This window comes from Octopus sinensis, linkage group LG6 (assembly GCF_006345805.1).
Source record: "Octopus sinensis linkage group LG6, ASM634580v1, whole genome shotgun sequence".
Lineage (NCBI taxonomy): Eukaryota > Metazoa > Mollusca > Cephalopoda > Octopoda > Octopodidae > Octopus > Octopus sinensis.
In genome coordinates this window covers 25,214,379-25,239,141 of record NC_043002.1, presented here as the reverse complement: position 1 = coordinate 25,239,141, position 24,763 = coordinate 25,214,379, and the positions used below count along the sequence as shown (strand labels likewise).

The window sequence follows — 24,763 nt, the reverse complement described above, 5'->3', positions numbered from 1 at the left end:
TCTGAGTTTTGCCTTGTCATGAAATTTAGTTTACAGTTATGCTAAACACTCAACTCTTTGTAACATGTGTTACATTCATATAACCTTTATAATCTTGCAGGTCTCTTTTTCTTCTTCACAGTTGTGAATAGTCATGAGTGAAACTAAGGGTAGACTGTCAATTTTTGATGTATAAATTAATTTTTGCATATTTTAGAATTGTTTTAATTTCAGCTAACTCAACAGTTCTGGATATTCTCTCCTTTTTTTTTTTTTTTTTTTCAATAAAATATTTTTGAAATTCTACCTGTAAGATATTGTTCAATGTTTTATAATAAATTACATATCTTTGGAAGTTTATAGAGAGAGAGAAAAATGCCATCAGTATATTTATTTAGTATTATTTTTTTTTTTGGTTTTTCCATTCATTAATTTGGTAATTGTTGTAAAATTTAAGTTCACTATCCCCTCTATCTTGTTTTATTTTCTTTGTTCTTTTGTTTGTTTATTTTTGCCAATGTTGTTATTATTCTTTATATAATAACAACCTTGTTGACAACAGCGAGGAAAGATAAAGAAAAAAGAAGCAACTTTAAGGTTTATTTTATGAAAGATATCAAATTTGAGTTTTTCTTAAGAGAGTGCTTCATTGAACTTATTCAGGTTCACAAATATTATTGCATATTGCCATAGAGCTGTATTTGATTACTACCATGAAACTGTGCAGTCTTATAAATTTTATTATTACACATAGCCAGGAATCCAAATAGTTTTATAATATAATTCAACATTACCATGAACTGCATGAATATTAAGTATTGCTATGAAACTATCGTTTCATATATAGTGCCAGGAAATTATACAGTTTTTGTGAATATTCTTACTCCACATCATTATTAAAGCACCCTTTTAACAGCACTCAGAACCAACTCATCATTTTAAAATCATTTTTGTTTCTCAATACAGGAGGGATATATATATAATATTGGTGGTGTGGCAATACATAAACCTGTCCCTTGTGAAGTACACATCTGTTCCCTATCAGAATAGGTTTTATCAAAAAAAAAAAAAAATCAGTTTAGTTTCGTTTGGAAATCTCTGAATTTGTAACTTGGCCATGGTTTGTGATCTTTCCAGATATATCCTTGGAAAAGGTCCATAACTCTCTTTAGGTCAGTCCATTAAGCTGCATGTAGATTGTTAAGTTGTACAATTTCCATGCTTCAAGAACACATACAAATGTCTAAACTTCTGTGTTGTATGTTACTTGCAGAGTCTCTAGAGGGGTAAAAATACAGAGTAGCCAAATTGAAACTAATCAATGATTTCAGTAATCTGTTTCTCCAAAAATGTATTCACAAATCTTTCAGAGAAAGTATATTTTTGTGTGTATGTTGCTAGATACATATAAGAAGAGCATTGATTTGGTTAGAAACTCTTTGGAAATACAGTTTACTCTCTGGTTTTTGTTATTGATTGAGAAGGCTTAGTTTCTTGTACTAGTGTTGTTGGGAAAGATATTACCTCCTTCCATTTGTAATTCCAAAATAAGTGTTATATATCAGGATGAGGTGAAATTATCAATGTGTAATGATGAATATAACATTTTCAAACTGCAAATAGGATGACGAAGGGTTTTTCTCAAGATAAAAGAATGAGATTCATGTTCTCTGATGATAGTCTCACTATATTGAAACATCATATTCAGCAGCTGTCCTGTAATTTTGACTTAATTTATATATATATATATATATATATATATATATATATCTCTATATATATATATATATATATAGGGAGAGTTTATGAAAAAAACAAAAGATGAAGACAGATGGTGTACAAAACAAACAGATGTATTAGTATAACGCTCAGGAATAGAAAAAGTCTTTTACGTTTCGAGCCGGGGTGTTGCTGTCTTTCAATGAGGATGCAGTTTTTCTGCTGACCAAATTATCCGTTCCCGAATTAATGAAAATAACTGAGCATTGTAGAGTAGAATCATTGTGATATAGTATGCTAGGCTGTACCTTTTAAATTACAGGTACAATCCACTCAGCAAGATTCTTCAGTTTTCATCTACCCAGTTTCAGTCACTAAGTATGGGTTAATCTGAAGTTATAAAAATTACAGTTGCCTATGAATGTCTTAATCATTGAGCCATACTGCACCCAGTGTTCCTTGAATCTTTCATTGCCATTTTGCTATTTATAATTGATTAGTAACATATCTATTGATTCCTCTCAGGCTACATAGCTACAACTTTATTTATCTGACTTGAATATAATTTTACTATCATATCTGAATATTGATTCCTTAACTACCAGCTTATTTTCCTTTAAAAATAACTCAACAACAGTCTTGAATCAATAAGGAGTGGATAATATCTTGTTTTGCTTGATAAACTGTTGAAGATTTGAAACTAGATACAAAATCGGTTACCATCTATCAGAAGTTGTGACTTTTCCATCACAAGCAGTGACTATGTACAAGATTCATCGAAGATTTCGTTTGTTATGCTTTGCTGGATCCCTTAGATATTTTCAGCTTGTGTACATATTGATAAAAAGTAATAAAAAGTTAGAAATCAGTTTGTTTTAGCAGTTGGGTATTATTTTAACATAAGTTTACATTTTACTCCTGTATATGTTGTATATCTTTGAATTTTGATTCACTGATTTTTATTTTTTTCACATATTTTTTTTTACTGCAAAATATTCTTTCTGTAACATTTACTAAAACATTTTGTCTGGACATAGAGTAACTTTTTAAGTTGCAAAATTTTATATTTTCATTTCAATATTTTTGTTTAATTTAAAAATTAATGAAATTTAAAAAGCCACATTTAAAAAAATTTAAACTATGAGATAGGAAAAGATAATATAAGAGAATTTACTAAAATAACTTTGGGAATAAAATTTCATTAATCAATAATAATAATGGTGATGAAGTGTCAAAAATATTGAAGCAGTGCATTAAATATGATATTTCATTCCTACTGTCTACATGTGGAGTTCTTATGTTGATAGGGTCAAATTTGCCTTTCATTCCTCTAAGGTTGGCAAAGTACAAGTCGTATATTGAATTCAACTTCATTGATTGCATATACTCATCCTCCTCCTCCTTGTGTAGATGTAATAAATCATCATCATCATTTCAGTGAATATTTTAGCTCACAATATCTAGTTTAATACCCCAGAGTTCTACATTCAGTTATTTATACATCCTTTTCATCATCCTTGGATAGATAAAATACTAGCAAATGTATCTTCTCTCTTCAAAATGAATCAGTGTGTTTATTGGCATAATCATTAGTGTCAGAAAACAATGCTTTGCAGAATTACTTTTGACCCTTAATGTTCTGAATTCAAGTCTGGCCTTTTATCCTTCTGAGAGCCAATGAAATGGAGTACCATTCAAGTACTGGGATCAATGGTGCATGTTCCCCACAAATTTGCTGGTCTTGTACCTCATATCATTCTTTTAAAATCTTACTTTATTTACTCAGCCATGAGGATGTAACGTTATACAGAAGAGAGGAAATGGCATGTTATTTCGAATAAGTTATTTCTCATAAATATATTGTTAGTGAAGATAATTTGGACAGTAGAGTAATGGACTCAATACAGTGTTTAACTTGATTCCAAGTTCAAATCCCACTGAATTTACTTTGGTGCATGTTATTAACTTAAGAAGCAATCCCACTGCAGAGAACAAAAGACAGCCTCATAGAAACCACCTGCACCAGCAATGTAGTTTCAGTCCTTATTTGAAGTAAATCTATTAATTGGTGCTGCTAATTCCATTAAGTATAGCATGAATTTGTCACAGTCACATTTTCTCTGTTCTATAAATATATAACCTTTATAAGTCTTCTTTATCATCTCCATTTCTAACAGTATCAGCCTTTGTTTTGAGTCTCCTTACTCTTTCTTACTTGTCTCTTTGACACATGAATAAGGTTCATGGCCATATTTTACTTAATTTCTATTACCTTTTTTTTTTAATAAATATTACCTAATGAGTCTAGAGATTGTCTATACCTCTAGCTCTTAGGAGCCATAAAAAAATTGCTTAAGAGAAGTGAAGAGTCCTAGGCTGTGGGAAGTTGGTAAGGTTTGTCACAATGTGACAGCTGGTTTAACTACAGAAAGGCCACTTCATTTCAATAACTAACATCATCAGTACATTAAAAGTTGGTTAAAATTATTGATCACTCAAGTAGTGTTAAATATCTAGCTTAGGGCTTTACTACTAGAGTTGATCTGACCTTTTCATCCTTCAGTTGACAAAATGAGTACCAATAAGGAAGTATGTACATGTCCTCTTATAACTACAAAAAAAAAAACACCTGCATAGACACCAGCAATCATCATCATTGTGTGTGCAAATGTAAGTTTGTGTGTGCATATATATATATATATGGCAAAAAAGTCAAGGTAGAAGAATGTGTGAGTGCCATGATAGTAGTAGGATGTTAAATGGTACTGAAATATTTTTTATAAAATTATTTTAGCATTTTCTACCTTGACTTTTTTTCCGTATATATCAACTCATGTATTCCTTTTCAACTTTCTACACACTCACATACATATATATATGCACATACAAACAGGCACATTTTTGTAATTAAATTCCAAGTTTGAATTTCCTTAAACTTGCTTTAGTTGATAATGGTATCTTCACTGAATTTGTATTTCCTTTATTCCTTACCATTTGTAAATCCCCATATATATATATATATATATATATATATATATAATATATATATATATATATATATATATATATATATATATAAAATCTTATGTGTGTACTTGCTGCTCACTTGGCACAGTTTAGCATGTTGAACTTTTCAAATGAGTTATTTTCTCTATGTGGTGAAGCATATTTTTTGTATTCATATATTTTATTTTAAATAGATTACAATCATGTAAGGAAATTAAATTATTGTTAATAATGCTTATGGTTGTCTCTGAAGACATTAATAACTTATTGGATATCTAGATCCGATATTTTGCTATGTTTCTTTTAAAATCATTTTGTTTTTCTTTACCTACAAGCCTCACAACACTGTTGGTGCTGTTTGTCATCAGAGAGCCAAGAAAAGTTACTTATTGCTTGGCAAACTAGCCCCAGTCAGATCAGTTTTTCTACTTAAACTACAAATACTATATAGTGAAACTCCCAGTTCTGTTGACCTGTGAGTTCATGAATGACTTGACTAAACTTCAATATAGTTTTTCTTACATACTCCACTTGAGGAATCTAAGGTCACTCATTGAACAGTACATGTATCCTTTCAGTTCTTTCTTACTTTATATTCTGTCTTTCATATGAAATTGTATGGCCTCTCCTTTCAAATTCAATATTCTTTCCATTTCTTACTAGACATTCAGAAAGAGGACCAAAGTGAATCTGTCAGTAGAGTAGGTTTTAGTGACATCAAAAGGCAAGTGATTGTTTTGCCTGGGGGCAAGGACTACAACTTGATAATTGTTCTTGTGATCAGCTTGCAACTTAAAGGATCTGCTATCACAAAAAGATGTTAGAAACACTTCTGTGAACCCCTGCCATCCTTGTAAGCTTACCAAGAAATTGTTCAGTCTTGAGTAGCAACAGACTATATTCCCTAAATAGATTTAGCAGAGACTTTTGCTTTCTGTAATGAGAAATCTAAGCAATATGTTTCTCCCCATTGAAAATGTTCAATCGTTGATCCATTATTGTACTATATCCCTTCTTTGCCACTCATCCATTATTGCAATGGACTTAATCTTTCATAACATTCTAATTGTCACTATAATTTGAACTACATCAAATTTTGCTTCTTTCCATTCTTTATTTTTAACCTTTTAAACCTTATACCAAACATTAACTCATTCTTTCTGAAGGAAAGGGCTGTTGCCTTTGTAGAGCTGCCTTCAATAAATTGACCTTTAGCTTTTCACTTGTCTGATTCAGTGAGGCAACTGCAGGTTAGAAGCAATATTATTGAAGCCATTCAGGATAGCATATGTAAGACTTGAATGTAGATGCACCGTCAGTGTTTCTAAATTCTGTGATCCAGAAGGCTTATTATTGAACTCACAAGTCACAACAACGATTGAATAGATAAGTTAATGCTATGTTCAAATTTGTAAGAATTTGTCAATGATATAATACCAATTTTTTTAATTAGCAACTGGTCTGTTTGTTTACAGTTGTGTGAGGTTAGATTCTACCATGGCTGGTGCAGATTTACCTATACTCTGCTAAATGAGATAGTATTATGTGAAATTGTTTTGGATGACTAATAGAAACCCTGTTCTCTTTATCAAGTATCTTGTTGCTGTTAGCACTTAAATAATATGCAAGATAGCAGTGATGAACCCTCAGTCATTTGAAACGAGGCAGTTACTCTTATAATTGAGTTTTCTCTCTCTCACATACACACACTAATTATATTATTGACTGGAGATGAAGGAAGAGGATTTATAATAGTTAACCAGACAGGGTTTTGGATTGGAAATAACAGTGTATAGATTTAACTACTGTACAATATAATATCCAGTCTGGAAGTCTACAAGTTGTATCTGCTCACTTCACTTCTCTTTCCTAATATAATATAATGTTGATAATATATGCAATTATAATTACATGATATAAAAATAATAGTTTAATAGTAAATCATTTATTTTTAATACTTTAATTTCCTTACAATCCAAATTGCATGATATTATACTTATTTTATTACTATTTCATTATTATTGTTTTTTCTTTTGCAAATGCATGTGATGTTCTCATTTGTTTTATTTTCGCATATCATCTTTCATGCTCATTTTTATTTTTAGATTATTACTATTATTATTACTAAGTTAATTATTAGTGATAATAATAATAATAACAATGGTGGTGGCATCTGGGACTATAGAGCTCATGATTTATATTCTTTAGTGTATATAGTTCCATTATTTATTAGTCTGTGACACACCCCATATGAACCCTCTCCCTGAAGGTCAGCTTTATCTTTTCATTCCCTAAGAGTCAGTTAAACAAGTACCAGTAATATACTGTGTCGATACAGCCGACTATTTTTCTTTGCCAGAAAACAGTTTCATAACTAACTAGTCACAACAAACATTGTCAGTGTTACAATCACCATCATACTCTCATCACCATCACTACCATAACCTTTTGATGTTATTACTAGCTTCATTGCAGCGCTGCTTTTGTTTATATCACACCATTTTCCATTCCTGTCTCATGCTCACACCACCTCTTAATTGTCATTTAGATCCTATATTATTGAAGATCCTTTATTCAGTTTGTAATGAATTTTTTAAAATTTACATTTTAAGATAAAATTGCATTCATGCTAATTGGATTTTAACTGTGACACATTACATGCTTGTATGTACATGTGTGTGAGTGCATTTATATACACACACACACACACTATATATATATATATATATATATATATATATATATATATATATATATATAGTGTGTTGTATGTATATGGTTGTGGGGCCTACTGGTTAGGGTGTTGAGATCATGGTTGTAAAGTTGTGGGTTCATTTCCTAGACAGGACAGCTTTGTGTCCTTGAGCAGGGCACTACATTTCATATTGCTCCAGTCTGCCCGACTGAAAATGAGTACCAGCTGACAGCTAGTACAGCTGTCTCTTCCCCTAGCTTTCACATCTTTGATGTTCTACAGGGTCAAGACTGGGATGGTTGAGAGAATAACAGTTTTTGCCTGTGACTACATAAGTACCTTGAACAGTTAGTGTAAGCATGGTACATGCTACCATGTCACACTCACTTATGAGTGATGGCTAAGATTTCACACATGCAAACACATGAGAGAGAGAGTGAGAGAGATGTGTTCATATATATGTATGTGCGTTTATATGTGTGTGTGCATACATATTGGCTATCTGTTGAAGATCATTTGGTACCTTCAAAAATACACACATACACACAATCATGTATTTTACTTTTTATCTAAATCTCTGGTTATCTGAGCTTCTTCCAAAAATTCTCATTTAATACGTAGTTTTAAAAAAAAAACTGCTATTAACTTTTAGTTTTTTTTTTATTCTTTTTCTTTTCCTGTATATATTATTTCCATTGTTTATGAATTCTGACTTAGATCAATTTTGGAATATGGATTGAGTAGATTTATTGTTTCAAAATATAAACAAACCCAAACAACAATAATAATAATTATAATAATAATTTCGACTTAGAATATTGGACACATATTTTTTAATCCTTTGTTTCTATTAGACTAAATAATTATTGCAACATTTTCAGCTTCTTTATCTCTTATAAAATTTCTGTTATTATTGATTTTTAACATTATTATTAGTATTATTATTTCTAATTTAATATTTCAATTTTATTCTAAGTTCATCAAATTGGCTATTCTAATAGTCAGATAATCTAGACCTTAGTGTGTGTGAAGAAAGAAAGAACTATTTAGCAATTTGATATTGTTATTCTGTGTCTATAGTCAAATACTTATCTTTCGAATGGCATAGTCTACTCAACTGTAAATAAATTTCAGAAAGTAAGAACAACTTATTGCTGTAGACAGGGGGAGCACTACAAAACCAATGAGTGTTTCATTAGCTTTCAGTCTTGAGTGTTACTGCAGAGGATGGACTCTTTCAAAGAAGCATTGTCAAGTCCCTTAAAGATAATTGGTTTAAGGGGTTCATAGCTATAAGAAACACACACACATTCACTTAATGAAATTGTTACTAGTTATGCTTGGTATTTAAAGAGTTGATTATTTGGTTTTCTCATGTGTAGGAAATATATGATATCATGGCTGTATGCTTAAGAAATTTGCTTCTCAACCATGTGGTACCTTAGGCAAGTGTTTTCTGCTATTATCTGGGGCTGACTAATGCTTTATGAATAGAATCAGTAGAATTGGAAGCTGTACAGAAGTCTCTCATATAAATATAGAATATGTGTGTTGTCATTTTTCCTTCATTGTATGAGATTGGATGTTTATATTCCCAGTGGATGTTACAGCCTGTAGCTATGTACTCTCAAAGTAGTGGAATAAAAAGAGCCCTTACTTGTAAAACAGGTAAGGGTTAGAGACAGTAAAGGTATTCAGCCATAAAGCATCCATCTAGTAAGTACTAGTATAGAAAAACAAGTATAAATTAAGGAGCAAAGTATATGTGTGTATGTATGGAGTAAAACTAGCTTAGATTAAAACTGTGAATAGAAGTTAAATAGAAATAAATGAAATTAGTAAATTATGTAAACAAAGAAACTATCACTCAAAAGAAAACTGTGAGGTGGAGTAAGTAACCAGATAACATTATTAATTAACCATATTACTCTAGGTATTTTAATAAATTGTAATTATATTTTAGGATGGTTTAGCATATTGAGAAGTTGATTTATATACACAACCTTAGATAAAATATTTCTATTGTTTATTAGTGAAATACTTTTGACTTACTGTTGTTTAAGAAAGGTCCTCAGTGTTAGGAAGAGTACAACATAACATATTCTGTTATATATTTGTTTGTAAAACCTGTTAGGGAAGAGAAAAAAAATCAAAATCAAAACAACACAACAGCCAATTTTATAAATGGTTAATGCAAAGTATTGTTCATATAATTTTATGCATAAGAAATGATTTTTATATTTTTCATTTATATATTTTCACCTTAGTAAATATATTTTACAGTATCAAATACAAGTATATATAATGTTTATCACATGTTATCTTCAGGAGCTTAAGGTTGGAATATTAAGCCTGTCTTTCATTCCAATTGAGTTGTTTACCATTTTATAAAACCATAGATACTTAAAATAATTAAGTAATGAATTCCTCTATTTTCTTAAAATTATTAATCATAAGTTATTTTTATACGGCCCTGCTATAAATTGTTTAATGTTCATTAATCCCTCTATTTTGGTAATATGCAAGGGAATAAAGTTTGAAAATTTAATTAATCTTTCAAAAATATGTTAAAAACTTCCATATTTTGCAGTTTATGAAGAGAAATAATTAAAAAATCTTTTATCTAAAATGATATACTTGCATTAATTAGTAATAAAATGTGTTATTCCTCAGTATTAAATATAAATCAGCTTTCATATAATATTCATAGATCCTCTATCATTTATATTCTCTCAAAGTTGTAAGATTTAAATGAGGTGTGGATCTGACACTACTTATTAGACATCATTGCCACTGTATTGCTTTAAGCAATTTTGTGTCTCCTTTTTGATGTCTGGTGGATGTGTTTGTATTCTGTGAAATTGAATTGATAGGTTGGTTTATAAAAGAGTGCAAGTAGTGGAAAATATGCACAGCTGCATTGTTGGTCTGATACAGTGCTGACAGGCCCTGTACACATTGGAAAGTTGTTGGCATTAGGAAGTGCATTCAGCCATAGAAATTATGCCAAGAGCTGACATTGGAGCTCCATGGCTTACCATACCCTGTTAAACTGTCCAATCCATGCCAACATGGAAAACATTAAATGATAATGATTTCTCCAAGAAAGATTATAAATGGTACATAAATAATATATCTAGCATAAAATAATTAAAAAGAAAAACTAATATTACTGCAAAAATCTAGTGTTTAAAGAATATGTAATTTCTTCAGTAAATACTAATAATGCTCATACCAATGATAATAATTTTTAAATAATAATAATTAAAAAAATGATAAAAGTAATAACGATGATATTTCAAGTCAAAAATCTGTAAAATATTTGTTTACTGTTATATGTAATTATGTATATGTAAGTGTTCATAAGAAAGACATGTTTCTCTCTTTGTGAATACATGGGGCTCTATTAATTTTCTTGTTAACCACTACAGCAAATTTGATTCATAAGTTAAACAATGAGTATTTTAAATCCATTAATGTGTTCATCCTGTAATCATAATATACAAATATTTTTGATGAAAAGTTCACATGACTTTTTTTTCCTTCAAAATTTCATTAGAGATTTGATATTTTTCGATAAAATAAGATATTTGGGTGCTTTTTTTTGGAAGCCCTTTTTTCTGACTCCTTGTCCTTTCCTTCCTTATATGGCTGTTGTCGAGCAGGGTCGTCTCCACGCTTTGATTCCTCACGCATCGGTTCCCCAAAGTTTGTATACCCCAATTTGGAATGGGACGATGAATTTGCCGAAGGTAGGAACCAGTATTACCTGCCTCCCTAGTTCTTTATTCTGCCTACAGTGTCGTATTTTTTTGCCATGCTTTACAGTCTAGCATGATTCATCTGCTAGTAACACATTCGTATCATGATATATATATATATATATATGTATGTATATGTATGTATATATATATATATATATATATATATATATATTTATAACATGAAGTAAATCTCTATCTATCTATATATACATTACAACTGTGTTGACTTTGCATGTATTTTCTTCAGGAAGGTGCGTTTCTTTGTGGCAACAATGTCAGTACACATTTCACAAACATGTTAAATTCATTTGTTGCGTAACCGATTTTGGTTAACTATAACACTGTTCTTCTCCATCCCTTACCCACCCATGTTTTATTCTTTGCTATTTCATCTACCCACCAACACACACACATACAAATATGAAAAACACATTCCTAAACACTCTCCCATATAAAACACATGGTGGCTTTTATATATATATATATTATATATATATATATATATATATTTATAACATGAAGTAAATCTCTATCTATCTATATATACATTACAACTGTGTTGACTTTGCATGTATTTTCTTCAGGAAGGTGCGTTTCTTTGTGGCAACAATGTCAGTACACATTTCACAAACATGTTAAATTCATTTGTTGCATAACCGATTTTGGTTAACTATAACACTGTTCTTCTCCATCCCTTACCCACCCATGTTTTATTCTTTGCTATTTCATCTACCCACCAACACACACACATACAAATATGAAAAACACATTCCTAAACACTCTCCCATATAAAACACATGGTGGCTTTTATATATATATATATATATATATATATAATATATATGTATATATATATACATGCATACATACATGTTGGTGTATATGTATATCTGGATGTGTTGATGTTTAGAGTTGAAATATGAGATAAACCAATCCAATTATAAATGTTTAATGAACAAATATGTGACTCTTCCCAGAATTCTTTGCCTGCTCCCCAAACTGACCTGCCTGCTCTTCAAGTCACTAGCTTTGCGTCTGATAAAAGTAATAATAATAATAAATAAAACGAGACACTTTTTTTTTTTCTCTTGCTCTCTTTCCTAAATCTTCAAGAATTTATGAAGGTTGTTGCTGTGATATTAGTGTTAATTTTCTAAATACAAACTAAAGCAAATTACCAAGCAGCTACAACAACAACAAAAGCTTCTTTCACTTACGCAATGCAGGCTTAAACCATCTGCGACCACTCTTGGCACTGGACAGTCTGCCTGGACATGATTTGCATGACAATGCATGCTTTCTGGATTTGGAGTTGATAGACTTTTTTTGTTTTTGCTTGTTTGTATACATATTTATGAATATATATCTCTGTATATATACATATGTGTCTGTATATACATATATCTAATGTGTGTATATATATCTATATATGTATGTATGCATACGTATGTGTATGTATATACATGTATGTATATATATGTTGTAAATGTTTTAAAATTGTTTATTTTTATTTATCTTTTGTTTCATTTATTTATTATTATTATTATTTTCATTATTGTTTGCAATCTAATTTCATTTTGCACCTGTGCATTACCTTTGTGTTTTGCTTGACATAATTTTATTTTGTTTTAATTTTGTTTTTCATTTTAATTGGTTTTTAATCCTTTTATTATAAAATCTAACTACTGTGGGGACTTACAAAAATATTTACTGTTAAACATGAAAAGCTGTCTTGCATTAGTTCTTGCAAATTAAATATTATAACTGCAATCATCCTGCATTATGCCTTCATAGCTAAAGCTTCTATTAAAAGCAAAAATCAATTAGTTACATTATTTCATCAAAAAAATTTTTTCCCTACATCTAAAAACTGACATAATGGATTTTTTTTTTTAAGTTAATAAATCCAGAGAGGCTGCTATTGTAACCATTTGACGCCTATTTTTATTTTATATTTTGAAATAATGCCCTTTTGAGAATTAAAATATATATTTTTTTTTATCTTTTGGTTTAAATGCTTATTGTATTAACACAGATTACTGAAAATTTTGTTATGTACGTGCTAATACAATAAAAACATATATTCTATGTCTTAGCTGGTCCTAGCTCTTATACTGAAGATAATCAAGAGATCTTACTAATTGAACTATTTAAAATACGCACATACACACACAAAAGTTATACATACTTATGTACACTTATACATTTAGGTGTTAGAAATCCAGGTAATTTAGATTCATTAAGGTAGACTAATAACGATGTATTGTCTCACCTTAATTTCTATATCATTCCATAACAAACAAAAACTCATAAAGCAGTTATATTTTTTTTAAATGACCTTTAGTAACTACTCTTCAATATTTGTTGAACTGATATTTTCATATTTATAGCACAATAAATATTATTTGATATTGTGATTGCTCATTCACAACAACAACAATACTGTTCAATTTAAAGTATATAACATGTAAATTTAATTACCATTTCATTGCCGATAATAAATCATTACTAATGTCCAGATAAAACATTTATGAAAGAATATTTTGTTTCTTCTATAATAATTATATATATATATATATATATATATATATATATATATATATATAGGCATATCAAATGCCAGATGTTTTTACTGAGGTATTTTTGGTATTAAATTCTACTATAATGAAATATATTTTTCTGGATATGGCCAAATAATATTGACTAAACTGTATAATAACCATATACCAACTGGAAGGATATGCATTTCAAGAATATAAGGAAAACTAGATTGCATGCTTGTCAGTTTTGTTTGGTTAAATGTGTGTGTTTGTTTCTTTTTATCTTTTTTTACCTTAGGAATATTTTTTTTCTATGTTTAATGTATTTTCTTTTTAATTTTTAAAAAAATTTATTAAATGGAGAAAACTTTGTTCTGCAGTGCAATTTAATCTAACTAGGTTTGTTTTTGCCCTCCTTTCAATCCCAGACTATCAGTTGGAACCATTGGAGAAATCTGATCAAACATTAAATGAATTTTCATGAAAAGATTATTAATATTATTAATTTTATGTATATATGAAATGAAATTTATTACATAACTAGTTGAAATGAAGACTAACTGTATAGTCTATCCAACTGGTTTAACTGACAGCGTTTCCATATTCCTGGTTTTTATTTCATCAACCCGTATAAACAGTTTGACATAAAAACCCTTAGTAACAATATAAAGAATTAAGGTTATTGGCAGCACTGCCAGTATTTGATTTTACAAGTCTTCTTCAGGAAATTTTCTTACAAATTAACTTTTCCTTCATTTTATCATGTTCTTTTTCACTTTTGGGAATTGAGTATTTTTTCACCTTTTAAAACCTCCTAAAAATGTTTTAGGTTTTCCTGTAGCTAGTAGAATTGTTTTTATGTACCGTTTGTATTGAAAGATTTGTCCATTGCTATCAGTTGTCTGCATGATATTTGAAAAGTGACCAAAATTCTATAAAATTTGAATTTGAAGTACACATCCCCATTTATAACTCAAACATTTTGATACCGTTGATTTCTCATTACCTTTAATTTAAATTCTACATTAATTAGAATCTGATATGGCAGGCAAATAAATGTTTTGTCAACAACTGTCAGTTTAGAATTTTAGTTTTTGTATAGTTATCCCCCATATTTAATTATTCCTCTGGGAATTTATCTCTACTTATACATTACCACTTTATATCAGTTATACACACACACACACATACACACACACACACACACACACATACACACATGAAAATTATTAGTTGATTAGTTATTAAAACTACAATTTTATTTCTGGAAGCTTCAGTCACTTGTTATGTAGGGAAATAAAAACTAGTTATGTTACAGGTGTTTTTCTATAAATGCTAACGTATAATGTTTCTAGTGGATCAATCATATATATCTATAAGATTTGAATTTGTTAACAGATCCTTAGAATATAGCTTTCAAAGAAATAAAACAGATCTTTTGAACTTTTTAACATGCTGACTAAGTTATTCACTATCAACATAGGGTGACTAGTATATTTCAGAGAGATTATCGTAGTAGTAAAAGCAGTGGATTAGCAGAGTTGGTAGAGCATTGGATAGATTGCCTCATGGTATTTGTTCTAATTCTGCAGTCTCTGTTTAAATCCTGCTGAGGTTAACCTAGCCTTTCATGCAGAGTTAAAAAAAAAGTCTAGGTAGTACAGTAGTGGAGCTGTTAGAAAGTTGGACAAGATCCCTTGCAGAATATTCCAACTTTTTACATTCTGATAGCAAGGCCTGCAACAACACTAGTTCCAAACTGTATTGGCCTAAGTCAGTTACCTTTCCTTTGGATGTTAGTGTCATAGAGAAGGGAAATGTGCAATTACTGTTCTTCCTAAAAAAGACTTTTTTCATGGCTTGCATATGCATGGTAAGCCTTGACCAACAGAGAACCATATACATCACAGTAATCCTTAGTGCTCTGTCTTGGTGCCTCATTTTTCAAATCCCTGTACTTTTTTTATCCTTCTGGAGACAAAATATACATTGCAAAGTAAAATGCTAACTTTTTACTTGTCTGTAGTTTCCTTTTGCAATAAAAGGAAATTTGTTCCTTACATCTAGTCAGAACAAAATTTCTATCATGTTGCTGGCTGGAACTGCAAGTTCAGCAAATAACCATTATATGTGATCCAGTTTAGATTCTTGCTAGTGTTTTAAAAGCTGCTATCATTGTTACAAAGGTCATGATTGACATGATTTTCCATTTACCTTCTTTGTAAATTTCAGATTTTGTATTAAAAAATCTGATCTTCTCAATGTGGTCACCATTACTCAGTAGTCAGTGTTGACTCCCACAGTGTTCAGTGTTGACTCCTACTGTGCTCATCAATAAAATAACTAATACTGATACATTGAAGTTAAAAACATCTGAAGATTTTCTTCTATTTTCAACAATTGGCTTTGTGCATAAGCAATTATGCCTTAAGGCAGTGAGCTGGCAGAATTGTTCAAAATGCTAAGTGGTATTTCATCTGTCGCTACATTCTGTGTTCAAATTCCGTTGAAGTTGACTTCGCCTTTCATCCTTTCAGGGTTGATAAATTAAGTACCTGTTATGCACTGGGGGTGATATAATTGACTAGTCCCCTGCTCCCAAATTTGAGGTCTTGTGCCTCCAGAAGAAAGGATTTTTATTATTATGCCTTGCAGCATTTTTTCCAGCTCTTTACATTCAGAGTTCAAATCCTGCTGAAGTCAACTTTGCCTTTCATCTATTTGGGGTTGATAAATTAGTACCAGTTGAGCTCTGGAGTTATTACATCAACCTCCCCTCAAATTACTGGCCTTGTGCCAAAATTAGAAAGAATTATTATTATTGAAGTGGTTAACTGGCAGAATAATGAGGGCTTTGGAAAAATGCATTGCAGTATTTGTTCCAGTGATTTACATCCTAAGTTCAAATTCTGCCAAAGTCAGCTTTACCTTTTAGCTTCCCATGATCAATAAAGTACCAGTTAAATATCGGGGTCAGTGTAATCAACTAACCCACTTTCTTCAAAATTGCTGGCTTAATCATAAACAATTATAATTAAAGCAACTGGGTGGCTGATATGATAGTGCCAGAAAAATTCTCAAGTGGTTTTTAACATCCCTTAACATTGAAATCCCACTGGCATCAATTCTTTCAGCTTTTTTTGAGAGCCAGTAACATTAAACAAAACCCCCAAATCTTATACTTACAAGTACACTTGAATACTGTGGTATTTAGTCTACATTTGGAGCAAACTACTTTTTCTTTCACCAAGATTAGTAATATTGGTACCAAACATTGACTGGGTTTGTTCAAATACTCCCCTCTCATGAAGGTTAAGGTCCTTCTAATTATTAGTAAGTTTATAATAATTGTTTATTATTTCCTACTGCCGTCTTCTATGTTGGCATATAGTTTATCTTCCCAGTCCATTATTTTTTTCAAACCATATTTAGCTGCTTCAATCTTCATCAATTTGACTCGACTATATTCTCCATATTTTAAGTTTATTTAATTTGGAAGAGTCAATCTTCATGATTCCATTTCAAGAATTTAGTGGGGGTAGGGCCTTCCATTAGTTAATCCCTCTTTCTTTTTTTTTCCTTTTTTACATCATACACACACACACACACACACACACTTACTCAGTTTACACATTTCATTCCATCATGTCCCCAGTTCTTTATCTCCTTGTTCTTTTTCCTTTTTCACTCATCCTTGCTCTCTTTTCGTCTTCCTCTATATTTCACTTGCGCCTCTTGCTCTTTTCCAATATTTCATAGTTCCTTTGTTATCCCTCTTCTTACTCTCTTATTCTTCCTTTTTTTTTTTTGTTATCCCTTTACATTTTCTCCCACATTACACACACACACACACACACACCACACACACACACACACTCACTCTCTCTCTCTCTCTCTCTTCTACCAACTTTTTCTCCCTACCATCTCCCCAATCCCCCTAATCTTAAATTTGTTAAAATACATTTAGTTTTATATCCTGCACTGTGTTGCCACAGCAACAAGGACCTTATTTTATTGTAGTTATTACTGAAATAAGGTCCATTCTACAGATTTTGCAGTAAAATTTCATCAAAATTGTGTACTGCTTTCTCTCCCACTGTTATTGTTACATTTACACACTTCCCCACATTCTAAGGATTAATTTTTAAATTACTTGTAGTGTTCTGTGTGTACATGTGGTGTGTGTGTGTATTATATATATATATATATATATATTATCATCATCATCATCCAACCCATGCTAGCATGGAAAGCGGATGTTAAATGACGATGATGATGATGATATATATATTGTTGTTTTTATGTCATGTTATAATAAAGGCAACTTAATATTAAAGTGATGAATGTTAGTGACTTTGAAGTTTCAGACTGCTAGACTTCTTCAGACAGTCTGAAGTAGGCTAACAGACTGAAACTTTGAAATCATTGTCACCCCTTTTCTTACGGAAGTGTTACACATACACACAAAAACACATACACACGTTTATATATGTGTGTTTATATATATTTATATGTATACTCACACGTTTGTGTAGGTATGCACACACACACACACACACACACATATATAACACATAAACAAAGGGGTGTGTATGTATGTATGTGTGTATATACATATGTATATATATGTGTGTGTATATATATATGTATATATGCGTGTGTATATGTATATATATATATATGTGTGTATATGTATATATATATGTGTATATGTATATATATATATATGTGTGTATATGTATATATATATATATGTGTGTATATGTATATATATATATGTGTGTGTATATGTATATATATATGTGTGTGTATATGTATATATATATGTGTGTGTATATGTATATATATGTGTGTGTGTGTGTGTATATGTATGTATATATGTGTGTATATATGTGTATATGTATGTATATATGTGTGTCTATATATGTGTATATATATATATATATATATGTGTGTGTGTGTGTATACACACACACATATAACACTTTAGATGTGTATGTAACTGTGCAAGAGTGTGTATTACATATAAGTAATTGTATTAATAACAAGGATTTCTTTGATGTTTATCTTGTAGAAATGAAATGAAATGAATGAACATTTTTATCTCTATTTCCATGTTGCTTTAATTTAAACCACCTTAAATATTTAAAAATGTCTTTACTAAATCAGAGGGAAAAGAAAAATAACAAATTACAAAACAAGGGCTTTTAAAAGATAGATGATGAAAACAAATACTACCTACATCTGCATATTGAAAACTTTGAGTAACATCTGTGGACAAGATCAAGAAAACCATGAAGGTGGTTTTATGGCAATATCAAAATATACTTTGAATGGAGCTATAGGATATAATACTAATTATAGAGTTTCTGTGTGTAAATGTGGTTATTATTGAAATGGTTCAGTGGTGTTTGTTTGGTAAAACCAATTAGTGTCAGTCTTGTGTTGGTTCAGTTTATTAAGTTGTGAGCATTGTTTTTATAGTTAAACTGAGAGACATGGTGTATTAAAATGTGAAGTAAATATCTAAAATGGCCGACTAATTTTAGTTTTATGAGAGAATAGAAGTAGCAGTTTATGTGTAATAATCATATCTTCTTGGATGCATATTCATACAATGATTGGATGAGGAAATCAGCAGATAAACTCTCACATCTTCAGAAGACAAATGATTAAATTTCTGCACATATATGTGTGTTTGTGTGTGTGTGTGTGCATATTTTCCAGGGATTTATCTTTCATTTATATATAGAGAGAGAAAGAGAGAGAGAGAGTGTGTGTGTGTGTGTCTTTTGACAAAACTGAAAAAGAAAATCAAGAAAGGCCTGTAACTAGTTCTGGCCTTGGGCTGCTTTAGCCAAAGCTAACGAATAATTGCTATATACTACTTCTGTTTATTCACAGAAGGCCAGTATTTTATTTCAATTTTTTTTATATATCATTGCTTTCCTACTAAAAATCAAGATCTGCTAAAAAAAAATACAAAAAATAAATCCACTGCTTCTGTGCTATCTTGCATTTCTCCAGCATTTTATAACCTTGTGGCATGCTAGCTCTACTCTGCCTAAGCTTAATTCTAATGTAAACTTCACATTTTATTCAGTTTGAGTCAATAATAGCCTGTAGATGCAGCTATGTGATATGATGTCTGCTATTAAAAAATGTTACTAAGTATTACATATGTAAAAATGCTATTTATTTTCTTAATTCTGTCAGCGCTTACTTGTATTAATTAAATTTACACATTAATATTTAAAATAATTATAATAATATTAATTGCTATCTGATTTTAAATAATATATTTTCAAATAATATATATAATTTTTTAATCTCGAGTTTTTCCTAAGCATTTTTGGAAAGTTTATTCAAAATCTTATAATTCTGGAGAAAATATGTATTTCAAAACAATATACATCAAAGCTAAAACTGGCAACTTGTAAATGTTATATATATATATATATATACATCTGATAATGTTATCAGACTTGTAGGAGCTCAACTCAATAAACATAGGTGTAACTTATGATAGCCAAGTAGATTGGTCTGGTTAGGAGGGCAGGTTGTAAGGTTAAGCTCAAAGAATTAAGGTAGAAACGTAATTTGAAAATTTATTCTTTCCCCATACTTGTAATTTGAAAATTTATTCTTTCCCCATACTTTTCACTGCCACAAAGAAATGTAAAGTAAATTTATTTTTAAAAAAATGTTTAATTCATTTTATCAGTTTTATTGCATTTTAAATCTTTTTTCATTTTGATGTTTATCTGGAGAATGTATTAATATTTATGTATATGAGTGCACATGTATTTGTGTGTCTGCGTGTGTGTCTGCTTGTGTGTGTGTGTACACACATACATGCAATGTAGTAAATAACTTGTTTAAAATTTGACCCTTGTTCAAGAGTATGGGGACAGCCTTTGAAATTATTAACCATTTAGTTCTTGTTTATGACGATAATGGGCACACAGATGACGACACGGACTCTGTGGAAGCTTCCAGTGAAACAACACCTGCTCATCAACACAAGATGCCACATGTTGAGATGGTGCAGCCTGCCAAGACACAGCAAGAAATTGAGCAAGAGTCAAAAGTTGAAAAATGGAGTAAGTAAACTATTTCATCACTATTATGAATTACCTTCATTTTCTTCTTCTCTGCAATCATTTTTATCATCAGGACCATCATCATCATCTCCACTATAATCGTCATTAAGGTGGGCTAGAAGAATCATTAGCATGCTGGCGTTACTTCTGGCTTTACATTCTGAGTTCAGATTCCACCAAGGTTGATTTTTGCTTTTCACCCTTTCGGGATTAATAAAATAAGCACCAGTCAAGCACTGGGACTGATGTAATCGACTACCCCCCACCAACTAAATTTAAGGCCTTCTGCCTATAGTAGGAAGAATTATTATCATCAGGTATATTGGGTTGGCAGAATCACTGGAGTATTGGACAAAATGGCTTGTGATATTTGTTCCAATTCTTTACTTTCTAATCTCAGATCTCACTGGGGTTAACTTTGTCTTTCATTCTTTCAGGGTCAGTAAAATGAAGTACCAGCAAATTATTGTGGTCTCTTTAATTGACTAACCTCCTCACTCCAAGTTTCTAGCTTTGTGCCTATGCTAGAAATGGATTTCAAAATTATCATTATTAAGGCAAAATCTTTACCATCCTGGACAAAATGCTTAGCGACATTTCTTCCAACTTTACGTTCTGAGTTCAAATGCTGTCAGGGTCAACTTTGCCATTTATCCTTTCGGGGTCGATAAAATAAGTGCTAGTTGAACACTAGGGTCGATAAAATGAGTGCCCGTTGAACATTAGGGTCAATATAATCGACTAACCTGAAATTGCTGGCTTTGTGCCAAAATTTGAAACCATTATTTTATAAAGGTGGCAAGCTGACGGAATTGTTGGCACTCTAGATGAAATGTTTAGCAGTATTTTTTCCATCTTTACATTCTGAGTTCAAATTTCATCCTGGCCAGCTTTGCCTTTCATCCATTCAGAGTTAATGAAATAAATATGTATGTTATTGAATAGCTCCTTCCTCTAAAATGTTAGGCCTTGTGCCTATTTTAGAAAGAATTATTCTGGCCCTGTAGCAAAATTTGAAACTATTACTATTATTGAGTGAGAGAGCAGTGCATGCCATCAAAATGACACTGGGGTAAAATATACGAAGCCCAGTATACCCATCATGACTAAATGTCTGATAATGGTACACCAGGCACATGCATCACAATCATTTGTGCATGACATGGTGATCTCATATCAAGATAAACAGCACTTGACCTTGCAGGTGGGACCCAGCTAAAAAAGGTCCCTGAATAAGGTTGTTTAAGGATGTTGAATGAAACATAGGTTTCTAAAGGTGAATTATCCAAATCCCAAAGAATTCTTTTCAACACATGGCGATGCACATATTGTCAGCCACTAAGGGACATGCTCAATTAGTTCAGGTCAAACAACTGACAAGCAAATCTGTGGTATTGAGCAGAATATTTGCTGTGTTATTATTATCATTATTTTCATTAGCATCCTCTTTCAATTCTGTTTCTATTTCTTTCCAAGTGTCTTCCTGACACATAGGGCAGAGAAATGTATTGTATACATTGGTAGGCCACTAAAAGAAGCACACCAGTGATAGAGAAAGTCATGTGATAGAGAAAAAGGAAAAACATTTTTAAAAATTGAAAAGTAAACAAATAAAATAAAGGTGGATGGTATTATTATTAATGCTGGTGAATTGACTGAATTGTTAGAACTTCAGACAGAATACCTTCAGTATTTATTCTAGCTCTTCATCTTTTGGGCTCAAATCCTGTTGGGATATCTTTACCTTTCATCCTTCCAGAGTCAATGAAGTACCAGTCAAGCATCCTAGACTTTCATAGACTAAGAGATCAGAATATAATTTGAACTATCAAGGATATGAGGTGCTTCCAGAAGATGCAGTTGAGAGTAGTTAAGAAACAAATTGAACAGCTATTTTGTATCTGGTCTGTAATGTATGAAATAACAGTAATAAGAGAAAGAGAATAGTGTGGACCAACGGGTTTTGAATTATATAGGTTGTAGGATTAGCTGTGGAGCTGATGTCATTGGAGATCCTGCAGTAAATTTTGTAGCAGGAGGTTTTAAGATCAACAGTAACCCAAGATCAGTGTTTTATTCTATATTTGTGTTGTAATTAGAGATTTTGTCTATTAGTGGCTATTGTAGTAAGGAATTGTGAGGTCAAATAGAAAAGTAAAACTGTCATGATTTCACTTGTTGCTAGACACATACATTTAGATTAACTTGTGGATTCTGTTAAGTCTTTAGTCTCAAGTTCAGCATGTATTGTAATTTTATAAGGTGCAACACACCACTGTTTCATCTCCTGGTCATGTAGCAATCTTTAAATGTTAACTTATTGCAATACCATGTGACTTAGCATGACAAAACTAGTCATAGAAGGTAGAAATCATTGTTATATTTTTCTCTCATAAACTGAACAATCTACTCAAGTTTTTAACTATGACTCTATTACCATTGTTTTATTACCATTACTCTCAGTCAAAGAACTGAGTGACGATGAGAGGAAACAGATCTTGTCTTCTGAAGATTTCCAGAATTTCTTCAATCGTTCATCTCGTCTTGTTGAGCGTGTACTTGCTGAAAATGAGACAGATATGTACATTGATTATGTTGGTAGTGATAAAGAAGGCAAAGATGAGTAAGTAATATTTTGTGTATAAATTTCTACTTGACAAACCCTTCAGTACATGTGAAGTTGCTCAAAACAATCTTATAAATTTAAACCTATTTTCCAAAGTTTTTTTTTTCATTATAGCATGATGCAGTATAATTTCAGTTTTATTTTTATATAAATTATTGAAGGAAGTAACAAGAAAGAAAACTAGATATAATGCAGAAATCTAAGGATTGTGTCATTTCTGAAAATATACATTAGTTTTATATCCAAGAAATTTTCATTTCTATAAATTGTTGCTGAGTATTTCCCTGAGTCAATTACAATTTATATATTTTTCATATGAAAGATTTAGAGATGCTTTACTACCATCCTCATCACGTTCCATTATTTTTTGGGGGTTGACTCTTTATCTAATCTTCTTCTTTCAGTGACCAGTTTGCTGGAGATCGTCTGAAATTAAACAGGTATTTCTTTGATGAAAGATGGTCAAAGCATCGAACCATTACTAGTTTGGATTGGTCAACTCAGGTTTGTTCTTTCTAATTTGAAATTTCAGTGAGACTTATTATATACTTAATATTATTTTACCTTGTTTTTTTATTATTGTTTTCTCTTCAATTATCTCCATGCTGTCTCTTTTCATAACAATTTTCTCAAATGATAATATTTTCAATTTAAAAAATTTTTTAAAGTAATACTTACCAAGGTGCCTGGGGCCCTAAAACCAAGGTGCTACATAAAAAAATATTGGTATTTATGCTGGTGGTGTCCTGTAAAAAGTACCCAATACACTCTCTAAAGTTGTTGGTATTAGGATGGGAATCCAGCCATAGAAATCAAACCTGGTGCAGCCCCTAACCTTACTAGTTCCTGTCAAACCGTCCAACCCATGCCAGTATGGAAAAGAGACATTAAATGTTGACGATGATGATGGCTTCTATTTCTTTCCCTTTTGTCTAATTTTTCATCATACAAAATATCATTGCTGCCGACTCCTACTTTCTATGCTAGCATAGGTTGGATGAATTATCACAGTCCAAGTAATTTTTCTTATTGGGAGCTACTGCTTCTAAAGACTAGAGCTTGTACATGCCATATATCTTGGTTTCTGAGGTTGGATTCCCTTCCTTTGGCATAATCCCTGTACAGAGAGAGTATGCACCTTTACGAGGTGAATTTTCTCATAGCACCTCAGCAAGGCAGAATTGAAAGGATCTCATAACCTAAACTTTTCCTGCTCGTTTGGCAATCACTTTGTGTACTTGGTACATTTTACATGGCACTAGTACTAGATAGGTAACTTCGCTCATTGTAGCCTTGCTCACTATTCACTTTTAAATGAACATAGTTGGTTC

The 24,763-nt window shown here is 31.0% G+C and overlaps 1 protein-coding gene across 38 annotated transcripts in view; it reads left to right on the top strand.

Moving 5' to 3' along the window:
* LOC115212820 (cytoplasmic dynein 1 intermediate chain 2) overlaps nt 1-24,763 on the top strand; it is an 82,041-nt gene that overhangs the window by 46,552 nt on the left and 10,726 nt on the right. For 11 of the 38 annotated variants that reach the window (XM_036503760.1, XM_036503756.1, XM_029781553.2 and 8 more), the window contains 4 exons: nt 11,065-11,151; nt 20,642-20,806; nt 23,270-23,429; nt 23,837-23,936. In XM_036503760.1, the coding sequence (XP_036359653.1) occupies nt 11,065-11,151; nt 20,642-20,806; nt 23,270-23,429; nt 23,837-23,936 (512 nt within the window). The remainder of the gene's footprint in view (nt 1-11,064; nt 11,152-20,641; nt 20,807-23,269; nt 23,430-23,836; nt 23,937-24,763) is intronic. The other 27 variants (XM_036503794.1, XM_036503793.1, XM_036503791.1 and 24 more) reach the window with 3 other exon arrangements.